This window comes from Osmerus mordax, chromosome 6 (genome assembly GCF_038355195.1).
Source record: "Osmerus mordax isolate fOsmMor3 chromosome 6, fOsmMor3.pri, whole genome shotgun sequence".
Taxonomy (NCBI): Eukaryota; Metazoa; Chordata; class Actinopteri; order Osmeriformes; family Osmeridae; genus Osmerus; species Osmerus mordax.
Genome location: NC_090055.1, coordinates 2099335 through 2119283, shown reverse-complemented (window position 1 = coordinate 2119283; position 19949 = coordinate 2099335). Strand labels below are relative to the sequence as shown.

At 49.7% G+C, this 19949-nt stretch overlaps 2 protein-coding genes across 2 annotated transcripts; one reads left to right on the top strand and one right to left on the bottom strand.

The window, feature by feature from the left end:
- Window positions 1-292: 292 nt before the first annotated feature.
- Window positions 293-2234, bottom strand: cox6b2 (cytochrome c oxidase subunit 6B2). Its single transcript, XM_067237944.1, is given in 5 exon segments — window positions 293-517; window positions 519-530; window positions 1147-1247; window positions 1439-1574; window positions 2111-2234. Coding segments are annotated over 4 exon segments (261 nt in total). The 5' UTR covers window positions 1545-1574; window positions 2111-2234; the 3' UTR covers window positions 293-475.
- Window positions 2235-5713: 3479 nt separating this feature from the next.
- Window positions 5714-14505, top strand: rasip1 (Ras interacting protein 1). Its single transcript, XM_067237983.1, is given in 22 exon segments — window positions 5714-5803; window positions 5805-5836; window positions 6139-6584; window positions 6795-7043; window positions 7309-7541; window positions 9636-9800; window positions 10314-10518; window positions 10737-11035; window positions 11429-11590; window positions 11993-12033; window positions 12256-12274; window positions 12276-12411; window positions 12506-12526; window positions 12529-12617; window positions 12726-12735; window positions 12738-12814; window positions 12816-12938; window positions 12940-12972; window positions 12974-13019; window positions 13121-13284; window positions 13608-13749; window positions 13861-14505. Coding segments are annotated over 22 exon segments (2961 nt in total). The 3' UTR covers window positions 14040-14505.
- Window positions 14506-19949: the final 5444 nt, after the last annotated feature.

Genomic DNA, 19949 nt, shown 5'->3' with positions numbered 1-19949 from the left:
TACTGTAAGTCGCTCTGGATAAGAGCGTCTGCTAAATGACTAAATGTAAATGTGATACGGTTCACGCTGTTGAAAAGTAGGCCGTGGCTGTCCAGTACTGTTAGATGGGTGATTGCTGCCATCTTCTGGACAATGGCTGCTGGTGCAGTAGGAGACATGAGACACCAAGTGCTCGAGAAACAAAGAATCAATAAAAATAAGATACATAAAAAATATTTTTGAATCAGTGTTGTTATATTTTTCAGGTGAAGAATATTAAAAATAATAAAAAAGGAAACACCATCAGGCAGTCTTTGGCTGAATAAAAACTTGTGCGTGTTTTTATTAAGTCTTTATATTATGTAACATTAGAAACATTATTAACATAGTTAACTAACATTTATAATGGTGTGGTACATGGTTTTCAAATGTTCTTAAGCACGCCAAAGTATAGTTAGTTGAATGTCCTGAAGCCGTACACCGAAGGGCTGCCATTTTAGATCCTTCCAGCGAAGCTCCCGTCCCCAATCTGATCGTCCCCACTTGGAGACCTGAGGGGAAAAAGGGAGCTCTTTAGATTAAACAGGAGGAGTCAGGTGGCTGAGCGGTTAAGGAATCGGGCTAAAAATCTGAAGGTTGCCAGTTCGATTCCCGGCCGTGCAAAATGACGTTGTGTCCTTGGGCAAGGCACATCACCCTACTTGCCTCGGGGGGAATGTCCCTGTACTTACTGTAAGTCGCTCTGGATAAGAGCGTCTGCTAAATGACTAAATGTAAACACATGGGAGAGGCAGGGATTGGAACAAATACAGGCTAACTGCAGCCTGTAAGACTCACTAAACCAGAAGAAATATCTAGGTAATTCCACACGGCTGATAAATCCACCGCAACAAGAAACAGTGGTGTGCCAGTAGAACACTGGGACCTGTTTTGAATCACTAAACCTAACCACCATTTCTCACAATAAACTGATCTGAGAAAAATAGGATTACTGGAAACTACAAAAAACCAACATTACCCTGCCTGACAGATCAAACCGTAAGTCAGGTGTACGGAACACTCTGGGTACCAGGGTGATTCTGACTTGCTTAAGCTTTGTACGCTCACACAAAATCGTAAAATGTGTAGAGGAACTTGGGTGTGACCCTTAGCCATTCATATCCATACCCAGCTCATGGGGCACAGACTCTTGTAGACTCTCTGGTACCAGTCACAGGGGGCTACATCCTGACCTTTGTCTGACAGAGCCTTGTTGCACCTGTGGAAGTCTGACATAGAGAGAGAAGAAGGCAAAGTGAATTAGAGAACATAAAGAAGCGTGTTTTTGTGTGTGTATGAGAGAGAGAGAGGAGAGAGGAGAGAGAGAGAGAGAGAGAGAGAGAGAGAGAGAGAGAGAGAGAGAGAGAGAGAGAGAGAGCATGTTTGTAGCTCTATGGACACAGCATTCAGTATTTCATACCCAAGTAGTTTTGAAAACAGTTGCGGGTCTGGTTGGTGTTAGGGAAACGGGCATCGAAAGGAGCCGTCCTGTAGTTCTTAATCTTCTCCTCGATAACGTCAGACATCTTCTCGATTGCTCGGTGTCACCTTCAACACTTCAATGGAAAACGGAATGTTCACAACGGGAAAGGACAACATACATTTAAGTTGTAGCTGGCGAATAATTCCCTATTCCAAATTATATGTACAGTTGCCAGAGCTAACTACACTGCAGAATGGATCAATGGTAATATGGATAGCTAGCTATCTAGCAATGGTTAGTAGAAAGTAATTTTACAGTTTCCTAGTAACATGTCATGACCGACAACTATAGTGCTAGCTACCCAGGGTGACATTAGCTAGTTATGGGCATAGTGAATTGTAAGTAGTAAAGGACATTGGCTACTACTAGTCCAAGTCATCTGTATACACGGCTCCGTACCAGCGAGCTAACACGCAATAGGCTTGCTAAGCTAGCTTGCGGCAATCATTTGTAGATTCTTGATCAAAGGTCTGACGTTGTGGCATCACAGAGATGGTTTAGTTGCTTTTGAATACATATAACATTGAGCAGAAAGCAAAATCTATTTTCTAATGGTTATATATTAAAGACTCGTCACACAATTTAGATAATTTGATCTCAACGACCTACCTTGGGCTTGATCTGTGTCCTTCTTCTTAGTTCTTCTTCTGTTAGATTAATTACTTATATCCGATTGTCAAATTCATACAGCGCCACCTACTGTGCTGGAGTGTAAGGACAGTCAACTAAGAATCCCAAATCCCGTCATACCGTGTTGTGGAATGAACTATACATTTTCCAAAATTCCATAAATGTTAATATTCATGTATGAGAATTCGTTTAAAAGTTAAAGTTAAACTTAAAGTTGCCTCTAGATGGTGACACCACAACTTTCCCTTTATGGACCATGGAGGTGTCATACATTTACATTTACATTTAGTCATTTAGCAGACGCTCTTATCCAGAGCGACTTACAGTAAGTACAGGGACATTCCCCCAAGGCAAGTAGGGTGAAGTGCCTTGCCCAAGGACACAACGTCAGTTGGCATGACCGGGAATCGAACTGGCAACCTTCGGATTACTAGCCCGACTCCCTCACCGCTCAGCCACCTGACTCCCTACATAGCAGGTATGGCCTCTATTCAGCGATGTTGCCTAGGGGTTATTACATAACCTTCAAACTACAGGATAACTCTGATTCTGATAGATTCTGCTAGTTTAAACGCCAGGTCAAGTGACCTGATCAGTAGAACTTGCCACTGTCTCAAGTTGATCGAGGGTTACTCTGATTGGTTGAATCCGAAAGCCTAACAAAAAATGTGTAATCTTGAATAAAACAGAAAATCCCTTCACAGCCAAACTAGGTTTCTCAAAATCAATTTACAGTCGTTGCTTTGAAATGGTTTGTTTTTGTTGTTGCTCTCTAGCAATCACAGTGTGCCTTAAAACAACAGGATGGACAATGCTGTGTCTAATCTATTTTTACCCACCGCTTGTCCTGTCTCTCTCCAGCAATGTTTCTGTGATTTGTAACGGAAGTTAACTGAAAAATAACAAGGAATAATTGAATAATGAAGAAAAAAAGACATATATATATAGACAGAACCTATGTCAGTAGATTTTAATTTCTCTATTTTCACCTCTTTTCTAAATGTTACTATTTGTTAGGGTAGATACCAGTCATACATTTACATTTAGTCATTTAGCAGACGTGCTTATCCAGAGCGACTTACAGTAAGTACAGGGACATTCCCCAGAGGCAAGCAGGGTGAAGTGCCTTGCCCAAGGACACAACGTAATTTGGCACGGCCGCGAACCGAACTGGCAACATTCTGATTAATAGCCAAACTCACTAACCGCTCAGCCATCTGAACCCGAATTATAGAATTAAACTATTAGGAGTTATTTCACAAAACCTCTGAGTCAACTACCTGGAAAAGACGATTGTTGACATCCGCATGCCAAAAGCAAACAAAACTATGAAAATCCATGACGCAAAGGACTGTTCACAGTCCGCTGTTAATAATATCTGTCTGCGAACATCTCTCCATACCCTCAGAATTGAGTTCTGTCAATGTGGAGATACAGTGTGTGTTCTGGTAAACATCACTTTCTCGAGATTAATGTGTCTTGACAACATTCTTGCGGTTGTAATGTGACAGACATGCCTACACTGGAATGCAAGAATCAATCAAAACATTGTTAAGAGTGGAAGAATGCGGAATGGTGAAGTTTGCTGCCTTTCATTCTGTTCTCTTTACTGCTCCCTCTCTCCCGTCTCCTCTCCTTCCTGTCACCAGTCTTCCTGTTGTAGACAAGGTCATAGGTCACAGGTGTCCCTCTCTCTCGAACTTCCTGTCTTGCTTTTCCTTCTTCCTCCTTTCAGCGAAACTGGGATGCCTGAATGAGGCCTTATTTTCTGAACCATTTACATCCTTTCAAACAGTGACTTTTACCACATACACACACTCACAGGTTGATATCCATGCACATTTCTCCCGCACACGTCACAATCAATCATTGTGTCTCAATATTCTTCCTCCTTTCTCTCTTGCATCCCTTCTTTTTCTTGTTCTACTGTTCCATCCTATTTATTTTCTTCATAACCGTTTGTGTGCATCGCACAAAAATGTCCCCATTCCCCTGCGCCATTGCTCTCTCTCTCTCTCTCTCTCTCTCTCTCTCTCTCTCTCTCTCTCTCTCTCTCTCTCTAGCTCAGGATATAGGTGTTGTCCAGTACGGAGGAAGGAAATTCTGTCACTTAGAACAATGGGCCTGTTTCTCTATCTATAGAGAGGGAGAGCTAGAGGCAGGAGCCTTTACCACCGCTAAAGAGAAATAAAATAAGAGAAAAAGAAGAAACAAAAATTGAACTAAAAATAATATATTATTGAGAAGAAGATTTGGGAATTTAGGTGACACCTAGATTGGGTCATTTGACAATGGAGTTTATCATTTGGTGGAAAAGACGGATGCCAGGATATTGATGTACTTTACCACGGCTTCGCAGTTGATTTTAGGTGAAAAGAACGTCCATTGCAAAGGACAATTAATACATATAAAACCAAGAAGGAATACCTGTTGTTGGTAAGGTTTTTGAATATGGATTTCCTTTTGGAATGTATTGGTTTGTCAACGTTTTGGTCATTTGGGCGTTTGTCCAACTGTATTGAAAGGTTACAGTGTGTTTACCACATTTGTCAATGTAGAATCTGTCACACAAATGACTCCAACATCTTTTCTAAATAGTTTTTTTTTCTTAAAGAGTAAAGAAAGACTGCCATTAATCCAAAACATTCTCTCCAAAATACTGACTAGCTTCGCAGGAAATTCACAAGCTTTTACAATACATTTTAGACAAGAGTCAAACCTGGAGACCGATCTAACATCACCATCTATTTTCCAAATGTAAAGTAAAGTAATGTAAGTTGTTAAACGATGAGATTTCAGTGTAGTAGACTGCTCAGATTTAAATGGTAGTTTGAACCGTGACTCCTAGCAAGACCAATGTAGAGGGGCGGACAGCTAGTGACCTTTGAGTGGGCATTTCCCTTTCAACACGACAGCTGGGTCTGAGGCCTGCAGAAGAGGCTTCCTGTTTGGAGAATGAGAAATGACACGCTATATTCTAAATATAGAGGAGTTCTGTGAGTTTTGAAACGATGCGTATGAGATGTTTGATGTGGCCAGAGTCTTTTGTGGATGATCTTATGACAAATGTGTTTTTCTTTGACCAGTAAAGTCAAACTTAATTTGGTATTCCACAATGGTGATTTCATACCATTGTTCCAGGAGCCCTGTTGAATATAGACCTTGTATCGTGATGCAAGTTTTTCAGCTGACTCAAATCCGAGGATTGTGTTGGGTCGATCTGTTCTCTGGTGTGTTAGTTCATCAAAAGTACCCCCTACTGGTGACTAAACAAATACAGAAATCTCGTCTGGCCCTTCCTTTCTTCTTGCACTGCTCTTCTCTTAAACTTTTCCTTTACTTTTTTCTACCCACCTTTTCTCTCCACATTAACCTCCCCTTCCCTCACTAATAATGATGTATCTCTTTCTCTGTGTTTCTTGTTGCTCTCTCTCTCTCTCTCTCTCTCTCTCTCTCTCTCTCTCTCTCTCTCTCTCTCTGTCTCTGTCTCTGTCTCTCTCTCTCTCTCTCTCTCTCTCTCTCTCTCTCTCTCTCTCTCTCTCTCTCTCTCTCTCTCTCTCTCTCTCTCTCTCTCTCTCTCAGATGGAGGGGTCTGGCAGTCCTCGTTTCAGGAAGCTTCATTTCCCTGTGGGTCTGTGGATCAACTCACCCAGGAAACACTTTGCCAAGCTGGGGGGGTCGCTGGCCCAGCGCTGCCTCTGTCAAGTCAGTTTCCTAGTCTACTGTCTCCTCCCTGTTACCTAGACCTTATTAAGTCTTTAAGCAGACTGATTTGTTTTGACTTGTTGACCTTGCAGGCCAGATCAAGATTAGAGTTACATAGTGATTTGTAACAGAGAGCCGGTGAAAGACTGGGACTGTTTCCTCAAAGTGGTTGCAGTTCATGTAGCTTGTCCAAATTCAGCTCTGTCAGTCATAACTCTCAGGTGACATTCCATTTCCCCCCCCTCCCCCCTTCAACATCCCCCCCATGGCCCCCCCCCCTCTTTTTTCTTTTCTTTCCCCAGGTCCACCACCAGCTCTGACGCAGCCTCCCTCCACGAGGCCCCCTCTGCCCCTTCCTCCTCCCTCTCTGTCTCCACCCCCTCCCTGGCTCCCTCGTCCCCCTCTCCCTCCCCGGCGTTCCTCAGGCCCCGGCCCTCCGCCCCCCAGTCTCGCACCAAGCGCCTTTCCCACCTCTTCCTGCGGGGGCGCTCTAACAGCGACCGTGACCGGGCCGTGGGGGAGAGGGAGAGAGAGTTGTGGGCTCACTCCGCGGCGCCCTCGTCGCACCACTACCTGCCCCCGGCCTCCTCCACCGCCCCGGGCCTCATCAAGATCTACGGGGACGCCCTCTCCAGCGGAGCCAACTACCGCTCGCTGCTCGCCAACGTCCACTCCACCGCCAGGCAGCTCATCGCCCAGGTCATCACCCGATACACGGAGAGAGAGAGGGAGGAGACGGAGGATGCAGGTGAGAAGGGAACGGAAGGGAAGGGCAGGGCAGGGCAGGAGTGGGTTGTTGTGTGACTTGCACAAGACTGATTTCCACCCTGTGTCAATAAGGGAATAATGATTCCCGATATGAATAATGTCAAACAAACATAGACATGACCTCTCAGATATTAATTAGAGTTGCGGGCAAAACCCATTGGAATCTCCCCTGTGTTGCCTCACCTCACAGTCCTCCAGAAACACTGCCCAGAAGACTTCCTGTTGTGTGATGTCATCGGAAAGCCCATCCAGCAGCCAGATGGAGCTGTCCAATGGGAGACGGAATGTCGGCGGGGGGTGGCCCCTTGGGAATGCCCCTTGTTATTGGTGGACATGTGGAGGCCGAAGGACGGATTTGAGCGACGCTTTGAGATGCAGAAGCGGGAAGATTACGAGAGGGAGGAGAAGGAGAGGGAGAGGGAGGGGGAGAACTATGCAGGTAACAAACACACAACATGTGTGTACGTCGACTACATAACACAGACCATACTGCACCGTTGGAGAAAACAGGGACATACTTGTCACTGACGTACAACCATAAAGGCTCAAATAAATACTCCTTTGTAACTTTGTTGGACTTTGTGTCCTACCAAGAAGTCTACATGTTACCTATAGAATCCCCTTGACTGGGCAGTAATGTGTGTTTGGATTGTCGAGTGCTCCTACGATGATGTCGTAACAGGGCCTGGTTGTCTTCCTGACAGGTGTGCGGTGGAGGCGGAGTCGAATGGCGTCCGGTCCGGAGGAGGGCGAGCGAGGTCATCGAGCACGGAATTCGGAGCTCAGGCGAAGCATCAGCGACATGAATCTCAGCCTGAGGCGTCGCCAGGGCAACCACGCTGGCGGCGACCCCCGTCACTCCGGCAACCACCCGAACAACGGCGGTGGCGTCCAGGACAGGAAGAACATCGTGAGCATGATGACGCAGCCTGGAGAGGTGAGGATGAGCGGGCGAGGGGAGGGGAGGGGAGGAGGAAGGAGGATGATCGGGGAGGGGAGGAGGAAGGAGGATGAGTGGGCGAGGGGAGGGGGAAGGAGGATGAGCGGGCGAGGGGAGGGGAGGGGATGAGGAAGGAGGATGATCGGGGAGGGGAGGAGGAAGGAGGATGAGCGGGCGAGGGGAGGAGGAAGGAGGATGAGTGGGCGAGGGGAGGGGGAAGGAGGATGAGTGGGCAAGGGGAGGAGGAAGGAGGATGATCGGGCGAGGGGAGGAGGAAGGAGGATGAGCGAGCGAGGGGAGGGGAGGAGGAAGGAGGATGAGCGGGCGAGGGGAGGGGAGGAGGAAGGAGGATGAGCGGGCGAGGGGAGGAGGAAGGAGGATGAGTGGGCGAGGGGAGGGGGAAGGAGGATGAGTGGGCGAGGGGAGGAGGAAGGAGGATGATCGGGCGAGGGGAGGGGGAAGGAGGATGAGCGGGCGAGGGGAGGGGAGGAGGAAGGAGGATGAGAGGGCGAGGGGAGGAGGAAGGAGGATGAGTGGGCGAGGGGAGGGGGAAGGAGGATGAGTGGGCGAGGGGAGGGGGAAGGAGGATGAGTGGGCGAGGGGAGGGAAGGAGGATGATCGGGCGAGGGGAGGGGGAAGGAGGATGAGCGGGCGAGGGGAGGGGAGGAGGAAGGAGGATGAGCGGGCGAGGGGAGGAGGATGAGTGGGCGAGGGGAGGAGGAAGGAGGATGAGTGGGCGAGGGGAGGGGGAAGGAGGATGAGCGGGCGAGGGGAGGGGGAAGGAGGATGAGTGGGCGAGGGGAGGAGGAAGGAGGATGATCGGGCGAGGGGAGGGGGAAGGAGGATGAGCGGGCGAGGGGAGGGGGAAGGAGGATGAGCGGGCGAGGGGAGGGGGAAGGAGGATGAGCGGGCGAGGGGAGGGGGAAGGAGGATGAGCGGGCGAGGGGAGGAGGAAGGAGGATGAGCGGGCGAGGGGAGGAGGAAGGAGGATGAGCGGGCGAGGGGAGAGGGAAGGAGGATGAGCGGGCGAGGGGAGGAGGAAGGAGGATGAGCGGGCGAGGGTAGGGGGAAGGAGGATGAGCGGGCGAGGGGAGGGGGAAGGAGGATGAGCGAGCGAGGGGAGGGGAGGAGGAAGGAGGATGAGAGGGCGAGGGGAGGGGGAAGGAGGATGAGTGGGCGAGGGGAGGGGGAAGGAGGATGAGTGGGCGAGGGGAGGGGGAAGGAGGATGAGCGGGCGAGGGGAGGGGAGGAGGAAGGAGGATGAGCGGGCGAGGGGAGGGGAGGAGGATGAGTGGGCGAGGGGAGGAGGAAGGAGGATGAGTGGGCAAGGGGAGGGGGAAGGAGGATGAGCGGGCGAGGGGAGGGGGAAGGAGGATGAGTGGGCGAGGGGAGGAGGAAGGAGGATGATCGGGCGAGGGGAGGGGGAAGGAGGATGAGCGGGCGAGGGGAGGGGGAAGGAGGATGAGCGGGCGAGGGGAGGGGGAAGGAGGATGAGCGGGCGAGGGGAGGAGGAAGGAGGATGAGCGGGCGAGGGGAGGAGGAAGGAGGATGAGCGGGCGAGGGGAGAGGGAAGGAGGATGAGCGGGCGAGGGGAGGAGGAAGGAGGATGAGCGGGCGAGGGTAGGGGGAAGGAGGATGAGCGGGCGAGGGGAGGGGAGGGGGAAGGAGGATGAGCGGGCGAGGGGAGGGGAGGAGGATGAGCGGGCGAGGGGAGGGGAGGAGGAAGGAGGATGAGCGGGCGAGGGGAGGGGGAAGGAGAATGAGCGGGCGAGGGGAGGGGAGGAGGATGAGCGGGCGAGGGGAGGGGAGGAGGATGAGCGGGCGAGGGGAGGGGGAAGGAGAATGAGCGGGCGAGGGGAGGGGAGGAGGATGAGCGGGCGAGGGGAGGGGAGGAGGAAGGAGGATGTGGACAGACATCTTTGATCGCTAACCGCTAAAGAGTGAGAACCATCCTGCAATACGAGTTGAGAAGAGAGAACAGGGAATTCATAGAAAACGTTTGGGGACACATAAGAGGGTCTTAAATCTAAGCCAAAGAGGAGGCATTGTGTGGTAAATATAACAGTCTAACTCTCACCCCCCCTCTCTCAGATTCTGGGGACGAAGATCGGATGTGAGGTGGAGCGTAGGACCAAGCCAACTGAGGAGGAGAAGGACTACTCCAGCTGTGACCTGGAAGTGATGTCACAGAGCCTGATCCTTCCGCCCACAGACCGACCCTACTTCCTGTTACTGCAGGGATACGACCAGAGCAAGGCTAGACCTGCGCCGCCAGATTATATCACACACACTAACAGACGTACACATGTACACACAAGCAGACATACTCACGGACACACGCGCACACACACACACACACAGATGTGCAAGCAGGCCGTATCATGCAGCTACACGCACGCCCACGCCCAGACACACACACTCTGGACATGATATCATACCTGCATGTCTCATATCTCCACATACCATCACTGTTTGTATCTGTTTTCCAGCCTCTCCCATTCAACCTCGAGCACAATACCTACAGAGAGCACAAGAGCCTCTCTGTGTACATCACTTCATCTCGGACAATGACCTCACATAGGTCCCCATTGTGACAAACTGTGACACTCTTCATACCATATCTCCTGCCCTCTGTGTAACTTAAGATTGCAAAGATGGCTGCTTATCGTTAAGCATGGCACTCGGATGATAACAGACTCCTCCGCCTTCTCTTTTCTCTCTACCCCCCCCCCCCCCTCCCCATCCTTTGTGTTGTTGTGTTTTGTTCAGGACTTTGTTTTGTACATCATGGCGGGTCACACACACGTGTTTGGGAGAAAGCCCACCATGAGGGAGAGAGAGAAGGACAGGGAGAGGGAGAGGAAGGGGAAGAGGCCCCTGAAGGTGGAGACCTTCCTCTCGGCTCCAGACCTCCTGGTCAGACACCTCCTGGTCAGGAGGGACTCCGCTGTCCCCGAGACGCCCTCCGGACAAGGTAGAGCGCTCTCACCCATCCTCGGCTCCACAGGCCTACAGGGACGCACAGCTGACACACTGAAGGATGCCATGCATTGCAGACACGCTCCACCAAAGCACATTTTACTCGTGTAGCCCTGTTTACATGCAATGTCACAGAGGGCTTTAGACACGCCCATAGAACTGCCCCTCAGCAAACCTAACCATCCATCTCTCTGACCCTCCTCCTGTCCCCAGCGCTGGTGCGTCCTTTCAGGGGTGGCGCTGTCACACACAACGGCACCGCCCTGTACAGGGAGGCGGTGCTTAAACCGGGGGATGTGATTGGCCTGGGGGAGCACTTCCTCTTCCTGTACCGTGACCCCCGCGTGACCCCAGCAGCTCCTCTGGCATTGGCCCTGCCGTGGCAGGCCGACACCCCCTCCTTGTGCTGCTCTTCGGGATTGGTGGACAGGCAGGAAGCACTGAGGCAGTACCTGGGTTCGACCGAGGCCCTGTTGAAGTTCCAGCCTCGACACACTGACACCTTGCTGCAGGTGAGGACTATGTAAACTTCAAGCGCCATGCGTGCAAGAAGGACACATTACAAATGAAAAATATGATTAGTGTGATGGCTGAGCGGTTAGGGAATCGGGCTAGTAATCAAAAGGTTGCTGGTTCGATCCCTGGCTGTGCAAAATGACATTGTGTCCTTGGGCAAGGCACTTCACCCTACTTGGCTTGTGGGGGAATGTCCCTGTAATTACTGTAAGTCACTCTGGATAAGAGCATCTGCTAAATGTCAATGTAACTTATGGACTGAGTCTCTATACTTGTACTACACACTTCTTCTTGTAATCAAGCATCTGACCTTTGGATTCAGCAAGTTTATTTTGAGCTGAAACAAGACGTAGAATTCAGGCCTTGATGTTTGGGTGTCTCCTCCACAGGAGATCGTCTCCAAGAACTCCTCTCCAGACTCGAGCAGTGGGCCCCTAAGCCCTGCCTACCTCCTGTCCATCATGATAGACCACGCCTCCAAACACCTGGACCCAGCCCTCACACCCCAGATACTGCTTAAAGCAGCCAATCGAATCAAAGGAATTGTTTGGGTGAGATGATACACTTACAAGTTAATAAATAAATAAATAAATATTGTAGACTATCACTAAACGTCTGGAAATGTCACGTGGAATTGTGTCTAATGAAGAGGAAAGGTGATCTCAGAGAGGCAGACAGACAGACAGAGTTCAGGTAGTCTTTGTACATAAAGCTCTAGGCAGGAAGAGGTGATAGCTGATGTCACTTCCTTCCAGATGGAAAATGTTTTGTAATGGTCATGGCCAGTCAGTCCAGACTCTCTCACCCCTCCTTCCTCCATCCGTCACTAAGCCCACACATACGACTCTCTTCTTCTCTCTCTCTCTCTCTCTCTCTCTCTCTCTCTCTCTCTCTCTCTCTCTCTCTCTCTCTCTCTCTCTCTCTCTCTCTCTTCCTCTCTTCCTCTCTTGCAGGATGACATTAAGGAATTTGGGGATAAGCATCCCACGCAAAAGTAAGAAAGTTTCCGACCGACCCTCCCATTTCCTCTGTTTAACTCTAACTCCCACTCGTGATGAATGATTCACATTCGAATGTTTGCAAGTCACATTGTTGTGGTAAATTCAAAACATACCGATTTCATTCTGATCTCGCCGTAAACCACTACAGTGAGTGCAATAACCAGTGACGTTTGTAGTAGAAAATTGGAATTCAATATACAAACTGGTGCGTCCAGCTCTGCAGAGCAGGAGGGCTGATCTGAGCGTGCCCAGTGCACAGAAGCTATCATTGGACCTTCGACCCCTGATGTTCTGGATGTCCAATGCCACGGAGCTCCTGAACTTCTTCCAGGTCAAAGTTGAAGCTATGGAAAAAGAGTGGGAGTTTGAGGGTGAGACAAAGAATTACAAATAAAGTTAAAAAAAAATAATAACAGAAAGTGTCTGTGATTCTTTGTTATTTATTGAGTAATTCTCGTATTTAAGCTCCAGGAGATCCAGTCTTATCGGCGACATGAACACGTGTTCGGAGGCATTGGCGCAGCTAGATGATGTCATAATGCACACGTTCCAACAATGTGTGTATCACCTCACCAAGGTAATCACACAGTAAGATCCATACCTTCTCCTGGTGTATTTCTCTAGGAATATAACAAACAAAACAACAACAAAAAAACGTTTGTATCTTTCTGTCCCCCAACCCCAGACCCTGTACTCCCTCTCCCGGCTCTCCTGGACACCAACCCCTTCTCCAGCGAGCAGGACAAGGAGAGGGCCGGGCCCAGGGAGACGGAGGGGGGGAGAGGATGGAGAGGGGGAAAGAGAGGGGGATGATGTGTCCTCCCTGCCCCCCCACAGTGGCCGGCTGGTGGAGGTGTACCGCTGTTCCCTCACGCTGTCCCGGGAGGCTTGCCTGTCCCCCCCCCCTCACCTCCCAGACGTTCGGTTACCTGTTTCTTCTTCACCAACACCTCCCTGCTCAACACGCTGCTGGAGAGAGGTTCGTTGGGCTGGGTTGGACGACGTCTGTGGTTCGTGTACCTGAAGTATCTGTCCGATGATTTGATTGGTCCTCTCTCTCTCTCCATCTCTCTCAACCAGATGGCTTGTTTTCCTGGTCCAGAGCGGTCCAGATCCGCACCAACCTGGATCTGGTTCTGGACTGGCTTCAAGGGGCTGGACTAGGAGACATTGCCTCTGAGTTCCTGAAGAAGCTTTCAGTCACAGTCAACTTCCTGTGCATCCCTAAGACCCGCCTCATCCAGGTAAAACTGTTTAACATTTTAAATTGGTGTTACCAGATATGGCAAAAGTACACACATCCTACACTCAAGTAAAAGTACAGATACATGTTTTTAAAGACAAAGAAAAGTTGAAGTGCTGACGACACAGAACTTTTTTTCAAAAGTCTTTTTCAAAAGTTTTTTTCAACAAAAAAAAATCAAAAGTTTTTTCAAAAGTTTTTTCAACCTTTAGAAACTTATAACTTAGAAAGCAATAATGATAACGATTGGCTATTCTATCATGATAATGATTGGCTATTCTATAATGATAATGATTGGTTATTCTCCGGCCCTGACCCTGCCAGTCAACCTGGACCAGCCTACAAGAGGACCACACGCTCCTAAGCCCCGCCCAGCTGCACCACCTGCTGACCAATTACAAGCTGGGCCCTGCCCGGGCCCCGCCTTCTGCCTGGGCCCCGCCCCCGGGGACAGAGCTGAGCGGAGGTGAGAAGCAAGGGGGCTAACGTCAATCTTTCCAATAAAATATGTTTGCCGTTGGTTTCCCTTAAGATGCCATGCCCCTCTAACCAACACGCCTTGTGTCGTTGACCTTAGACATCTTTGAGAGCTTCCTGGATCACCCTCCTCTCATCCTACCCAATGAGACTCCTCGTCTGGACCTCTCCCAGCCAATCCCCAGCCCCGAGCTTCAAAAGGAAGTGACCCGTCTGCGGACTTTCTTGTGGGGACTTGACCAAGATGAGCTGCCAGCCAATCAAAGGACTAGGCTTTAAACACGACTAAGATGGAGTCTTAGGTGGAAATTGCCCACAGGCATAAGACTTGGCTTTATCTGAAACCAAACCTAAACTAATAGTGAAAGCAACACACTCCACTGGACAGTGTGTGGTAACCGTGGATTTTCTTTGCAAAAGGGAGGAGGTGTGATGATTACAATTGTTAGTTCTCCTCTACTACCACCATGTTTATTTGACATGTTCTATCCAACTCATTGCCTGGATGCAATTGGTTGAGACAAAAGCATCTAATTTGGGGAAATGCATTTTGATGTTAATCTTAACTCATGTATCCTTTTAGTCAATCTGTAATGGGTGCTTGAAGATATCCTTGTGTAAGGAACATAACATATATATATTGTAACTGAATATTAGGTTTAATACAATGTAAGTTAACTACATTTCAACCATGTTTGACCAATACATTTAATGTTTTTAATTCTTCGTTTGCCATACGTAAATCTATCAGTTAAATGTATAATAAAAATAATATTGTATTGAACTTGTTCATGTTTACTTTGTGCTATAGTTAATGAGGTCTGGCCGTTGTGGAGATCTTAGATAGAGCAACGGTCAGTGCTCGCCGCTGGTTTTAGGAAAGGTTCCACAAGATGGCGACACAGGACTCATTCCATAGGTTTAATGATGAGTCAACATTGTGAGGGCAATTATTGAAAGCCATAATTTCTTCCAACCAAAGCTCTAATTATTCTTCCAACCAAAGCTCTAATTATTCAATTAAATCATGCAAACAAACATTATATATATATATTACAACGTAATGACCATTGACCAGAAATCTCAACTATCTGTAATGTCAGTCTGTGACTATTCGTGCAGGCTTTTTTATATCGTTTCTACCCGGCTGTGACAAATGTTTTGCGGTCTAATTACAAAACACCTAATTTTATTAATGGGACATGTACGATAATGGTCTTGTAAAGTCCAGTAGCATTTGCCTAAAATTATTCCGCAGTTTTCGGGGGACTGGAACTAGACGGCTGATGTCATCCACGCTGGTGTGACTAACATCTGTATGTGAGGCCTTACGTTTTACTGTAACCCTAGCCGGTCGTTGTCATTGTCTAGCCGGCAAAATTTCTAAAACAACAAACTTTCTTATTTTCTAATACGAACGTGATAGGACACGCTGAGCATCCATCCTTTCTCACTGGACTGACGTCACATTTTGCTGGAAATGTCACGCTGCGTTTCTTATTTTCCTTTTTTCTCTCTGGCAGTTGACCAAATGTCTTACTCCTTTCCTGTTAGCTACTGAACCTGTTACGGTAAAAACTACAAAAAAAAGTCATGTGAATGACCCCACACGCATCATCGCTGTCTCCGGTTGTTCTACATCCGGACATGTCTCCAGAAACTCTACTTACTCTGCGTTTATCAAAAGGCAAATCACGCGATGTTATTGGCAGATAGTCGTTTATAGATAGTGAATCATACAAAGAGCCTCCCATTGCGGTCGCCTTCATCAATTAAGTGATTGTCTGATCACTCTCAATTGAATTCAGTGCGGTGTATGAGCGAGAGTGAGATTGTTTTTGTGCTAATTTCAACCTTCCAGTAATTCAACACAGATGCTGCATGGGTAATTGAAAACATCTGCCCTGGAGAGAGTACAGTATGCTGACTGAGTAATATTGTGTCTATAGTCAACAGTTAACCTTCTCGACCCCCTGTCTACTTATGTGTAATATGTCTGCAAGGTTGGAATGAGTTGCATTGTGCACAAAAAAATGACTTTTGAGCACATATGACACATGTTTTCAACCAGACACTCATAGACTCATTTGTTCTTTTATGTATAACACAGCAACACTACATAGAGCTCTCTCTCTCTCTCTCTCTCTCTCTCTCTCTCTCTCTCTCTCTCTCTCTCTCTCTCTGTCTCTGTCTCTGTGTCTCTCTCTGTCTCTCTCTCTTTTACACACATACACACTCTCTCTCTGTCTCTCTCTGTCTCTCTCTCTGTCTCTCTCTGTCTCTTTTACACACATACACACACTCTTTCTCTCTCTCTGTCTCTCCTCTCTCTCTCTCTCGCTCTCTCTCTCTTTCTTTCCCTTGTTGCTTCACACACACTCTCCTCCAGGTGCGGCGTGCCACACCTGTTGGAGAGTCTCTCTGTAATTAGCCCGCACAATTATCATTGGTGGACGGAGGGAGGGAGGGGGCAAGTGGGAGGGGTGTGGAGGAGAGACAATGGACCAGTTCTTCTCTCCCTATCATCTCCCTCTTGCCTTCTTTCTTTCTGCTGTTGAGTAATGAAAGATTCTTCCCTTCTTCAAAGAGACGGGGTTTCCTACAAAACAGCTGAGTTAAAGAAGAAAAGAGAGAGAGAGAGGGAGGGAGGGAGAAAGAGAGAGACAGAGAGACAGAGAGAGGAGAGAGAGTGACGGTATTGTGTTTCCTCTGGTTCCAGGCCCAGTGAGCCACACTGGCTGTATCAGTGTCGGTTTTAGGAAACAAAACCAAATGAATGATAATCACGGCTTCTCACACTTTCTCACAGCTCCATAGTTTGAATCAGCCACAGTTACTAATTGTTATATGCAGGCACCTCACCTGACCCCCGTGTCGGCCAGCATCGCCCCGCCTGCCGGACCAAGAGGATATCAGCGGCACGTCAGAGGAAGTGGAGAATGAGATTACTCGGATTTAATGGACATGGAGACTATGTGGCTGGGAGATGATGAGTGTGTGTGGGGTGTGCGTGTGTGGTGGTGTGTGGTGTGTGATGGTGGCTGGGTGGGGGGGGGGGGGGTGTAGAAGGGAAAGTGTGAGGAGTTTGGAGAGGGACTTTCTGTCCTCCTGATACCAGACATGGTTTATTTCCTTCTTTGGTCGCGTAAGGGAGAGTCTTGTGGAGAGATCTTCCTGGAGGGAACTGTCCCAGGATCCACACAGAGCTGGCTAGATGAAGGCTGAGGATGGGCAGGATGGGGTGGGGAGCAGAGGCTCCTAGGTGGACCAGGGGGTCTGGAGGCGATGGAACCTTTAAAAGGTGAACTCGGGGCCAGTAGAAAAGCCAGTCTCCCTCAAAGTCTGATAGATCTGCTTTCTACTTCGGCCAACGTGTTACGTCACCCACACACGCTGAAACACACACACACATTCGCACACTCAGAGGCTTATAAAGAGCCCCTGTGAGGTCAGCTCCTGCCGTCTGAGGCTGCCCACTGTTAGCAGGGCTAGCCAGCTTAGCCTCAGAGTCTCTGTGGCAGCTCCAGTCACCGTCACCAGCCACCCTGTCCTGCCACCCCGTCTGACGGCCGTCTGTCCTGCCCCTGGCCCTCCGGACCGCTGTGTGTGTGTTTGTGGGTCAGCGTAACCAACATGGCTCAGTGGTCGTAGCCCCTAGCCCTTCCTCCTCCTCTCTCCCCTCCTCTCTTTTTCCCCTCTCTCGCCCTGTTTTTCATCTCGTTCCTACTCCTTTTTTTCACCTCTCCCTCCCTCTCGTTCACCTCTCCCTCCCTCTCTTTCACCTCTCTCTTTCTCACCTCTCTCTCTCTCTCTCTCTCTCTCTCTCTCTCTCTCTCTTAACTCTCTCACCTCTCCCCCCGCCCCCCCCGGCACCTCTCTCTGTTCCTCTCCCCTGCTGTCTCCTGTCTCCCTCCATCTCTCTCCTGGGCTCCGGGGTCTGTGGGTAGGGGCCTTATTCCGTCAGTCCCAGGTCTTCTGTCGGAGGCTTGTTCCATTTTGCGTCATGGTGTTTGACTGAGTGGACCCCACACTTAACTCCCATAGAGCTTTTGGGGCAGGGCCGCGTGGAGGCAGGGCGGGCCTCGTGGAGGCAGGGCGGCCTCGTGTTCAGCGCAGTAATCTGATGGTCCTGTTTATTTTATGTAGCTCTCCTTTGATGGCGCAGAAAAAGTCTTTGGGCTTTTTGTTCAGCACTTTCACTGCCAGGTCAGAGGGTGCTCCACGCGGTTACGATCAGGAAGAATAATATTTGCCCTCATATTTCGCTCCAAACAGGCTTTTTTCCATATTAGTGGATACTCTCTGAGTTTCTGGCCTGGACTGATTCGGCACATTGGAGGTGAGGGGTGGCGAATGGTGGTGGAAAGGAGGCGTGTCAAGTAGGACGCGCCTCGTAGGGGGGTCTCCTCCAGGTCAGCTCCGTGGAGCGGGGGGGTAAGGGACGGGGGCTATCCCTGCACCCCTAAGTGAACCCCTGGTCACTGGGGCCTCATATAATCCCCATGTGGCCTCACCCCTGGATCTGGTTGTGAGGGAAAACAAACACACACGCCAAAAAAACGCTCAGCTCTCCACCTCCCTCCCTCCCTCTCACCCTCCCTCCCTCTCACCCTCCCTCCCTCCTCACCTCTCCACCTCCCTCCCTCCCTCTCACCCTCCCTCCCTCCCTCCTCACCTCTCCACCTCCCTCCCTCCCTCTCACCCTCCCTCCCTCTCACCCTCCCTCCCTCCCTCCCTCCTCACCTCTCCACCTCCCTCCCTCACTCTCACCCTCCCTCCCTCTCACCCTCCCTCCCTCCCTCCTCACCTCTCCACCTCCCTCCCACCTCTCCCTCCCTCACCCCTCCTCCCTCCTCACCTCTCCACCTCCCTCCCTCTCTTTCTCCCTCCGGCCCGGAGCTCCTCCTCAGCTGGGTCGGTTTCCAAAGCTCTCCAGGGGTTCTGCTTAATGGAGTTAGAAAACCAAAGTTCAGGAGTGGCACACAAACACACACCTCCCCACCCACCCCCCACCTCCTCCCTGCTAGGCTGCACTCAGACTTGCCTTAGGGTCTGAAAAGTCACACACCCACCCTCCTCTGTCAGCATTTTAAGATGAATGTGGCTTTTGACTGGAAGACACCAGTTTTGTCTAGAATGTTCTGATTCCTCCCTCCCTTTCTCTCTCTCTCTCTCTCTCTCTCTCTCTCTCTCTCTCTCTCTCTCTCTCTCTCTCTCCTCTCTCTCTCTCTCTCTCTCTCTCCTCTCTATCTCTCTCTCTCTGTCTCTCTCTCTCTCTCTCTCTCTCTCTCTGTCTCTCTCTCTATCTCTCTCTGTCTCTATCTCTCTCTCTCTCTCTATCACGCTCTCTCTCTTTCTCCTTGCCGTCCCTCCCTTCTGTGTTGTAAATCTCTGCGGTATAAGAGGCATCAATCATTATTTCCTCCGCAAGATAAGACACATTAGGGACTTTTTATATGTGCATTTCTGTTCTCTGTAGAGGCTTCATAATTAATGAGGCATTTTCTCCTAAATCTCTGTTGAGGCCAGATAAACCGCACACGCACACACACACACACACACACACCAAGGCGGTTACAACACACAACACACACAAGTTATCACCTCGGTCACTGTGGCCGCCCTGAGCTGGCAGATCCTCAGGCCTCGGATCCCCAGGTCATGGGCCTCATCCCTTCTCGAGGCGTCCCTCTCTCACCATCCCACTTTCACTCTGTCACCGTGGATACTCATACACAACCCATATATAGAGATCAGAGCTTTCGCTTCCTGCCCCCCCCCCGTGCTGTTAAAACAGTGTGCCGGTGGCCTGGTCTCTGAGACTGGGAGGTATGTGCTTGCTCACGGGTGAGGGAGCCTAAGCGCTGATGTAATACGGGTAGGGTAATCCGATCTCTCCCCAGGCACTTTAGCAGTTTATAACAATTACCCGCTGCTCCCTGATCAGCACAGGCAGGCAGACAGGTGACGGAGGCTTGACATGGTCTTCAGACACTGATCCGAGGTCAACTCTGGCTCCAGCCGTGGTTTTTAGACGTCTGGGGAAGGTTGTGATAGAAAGAGAGAGGTTAGAGCCCCTGGCTTCAGCTCGGTGGGATATGGTGGGTCTGAGGTGTGAGAGGACGTCCTGGGGTTGGTGCAGACAGAGGAGTCGGGCCTGATGAGTCACGCAGAGGAGCTGTCAATCTA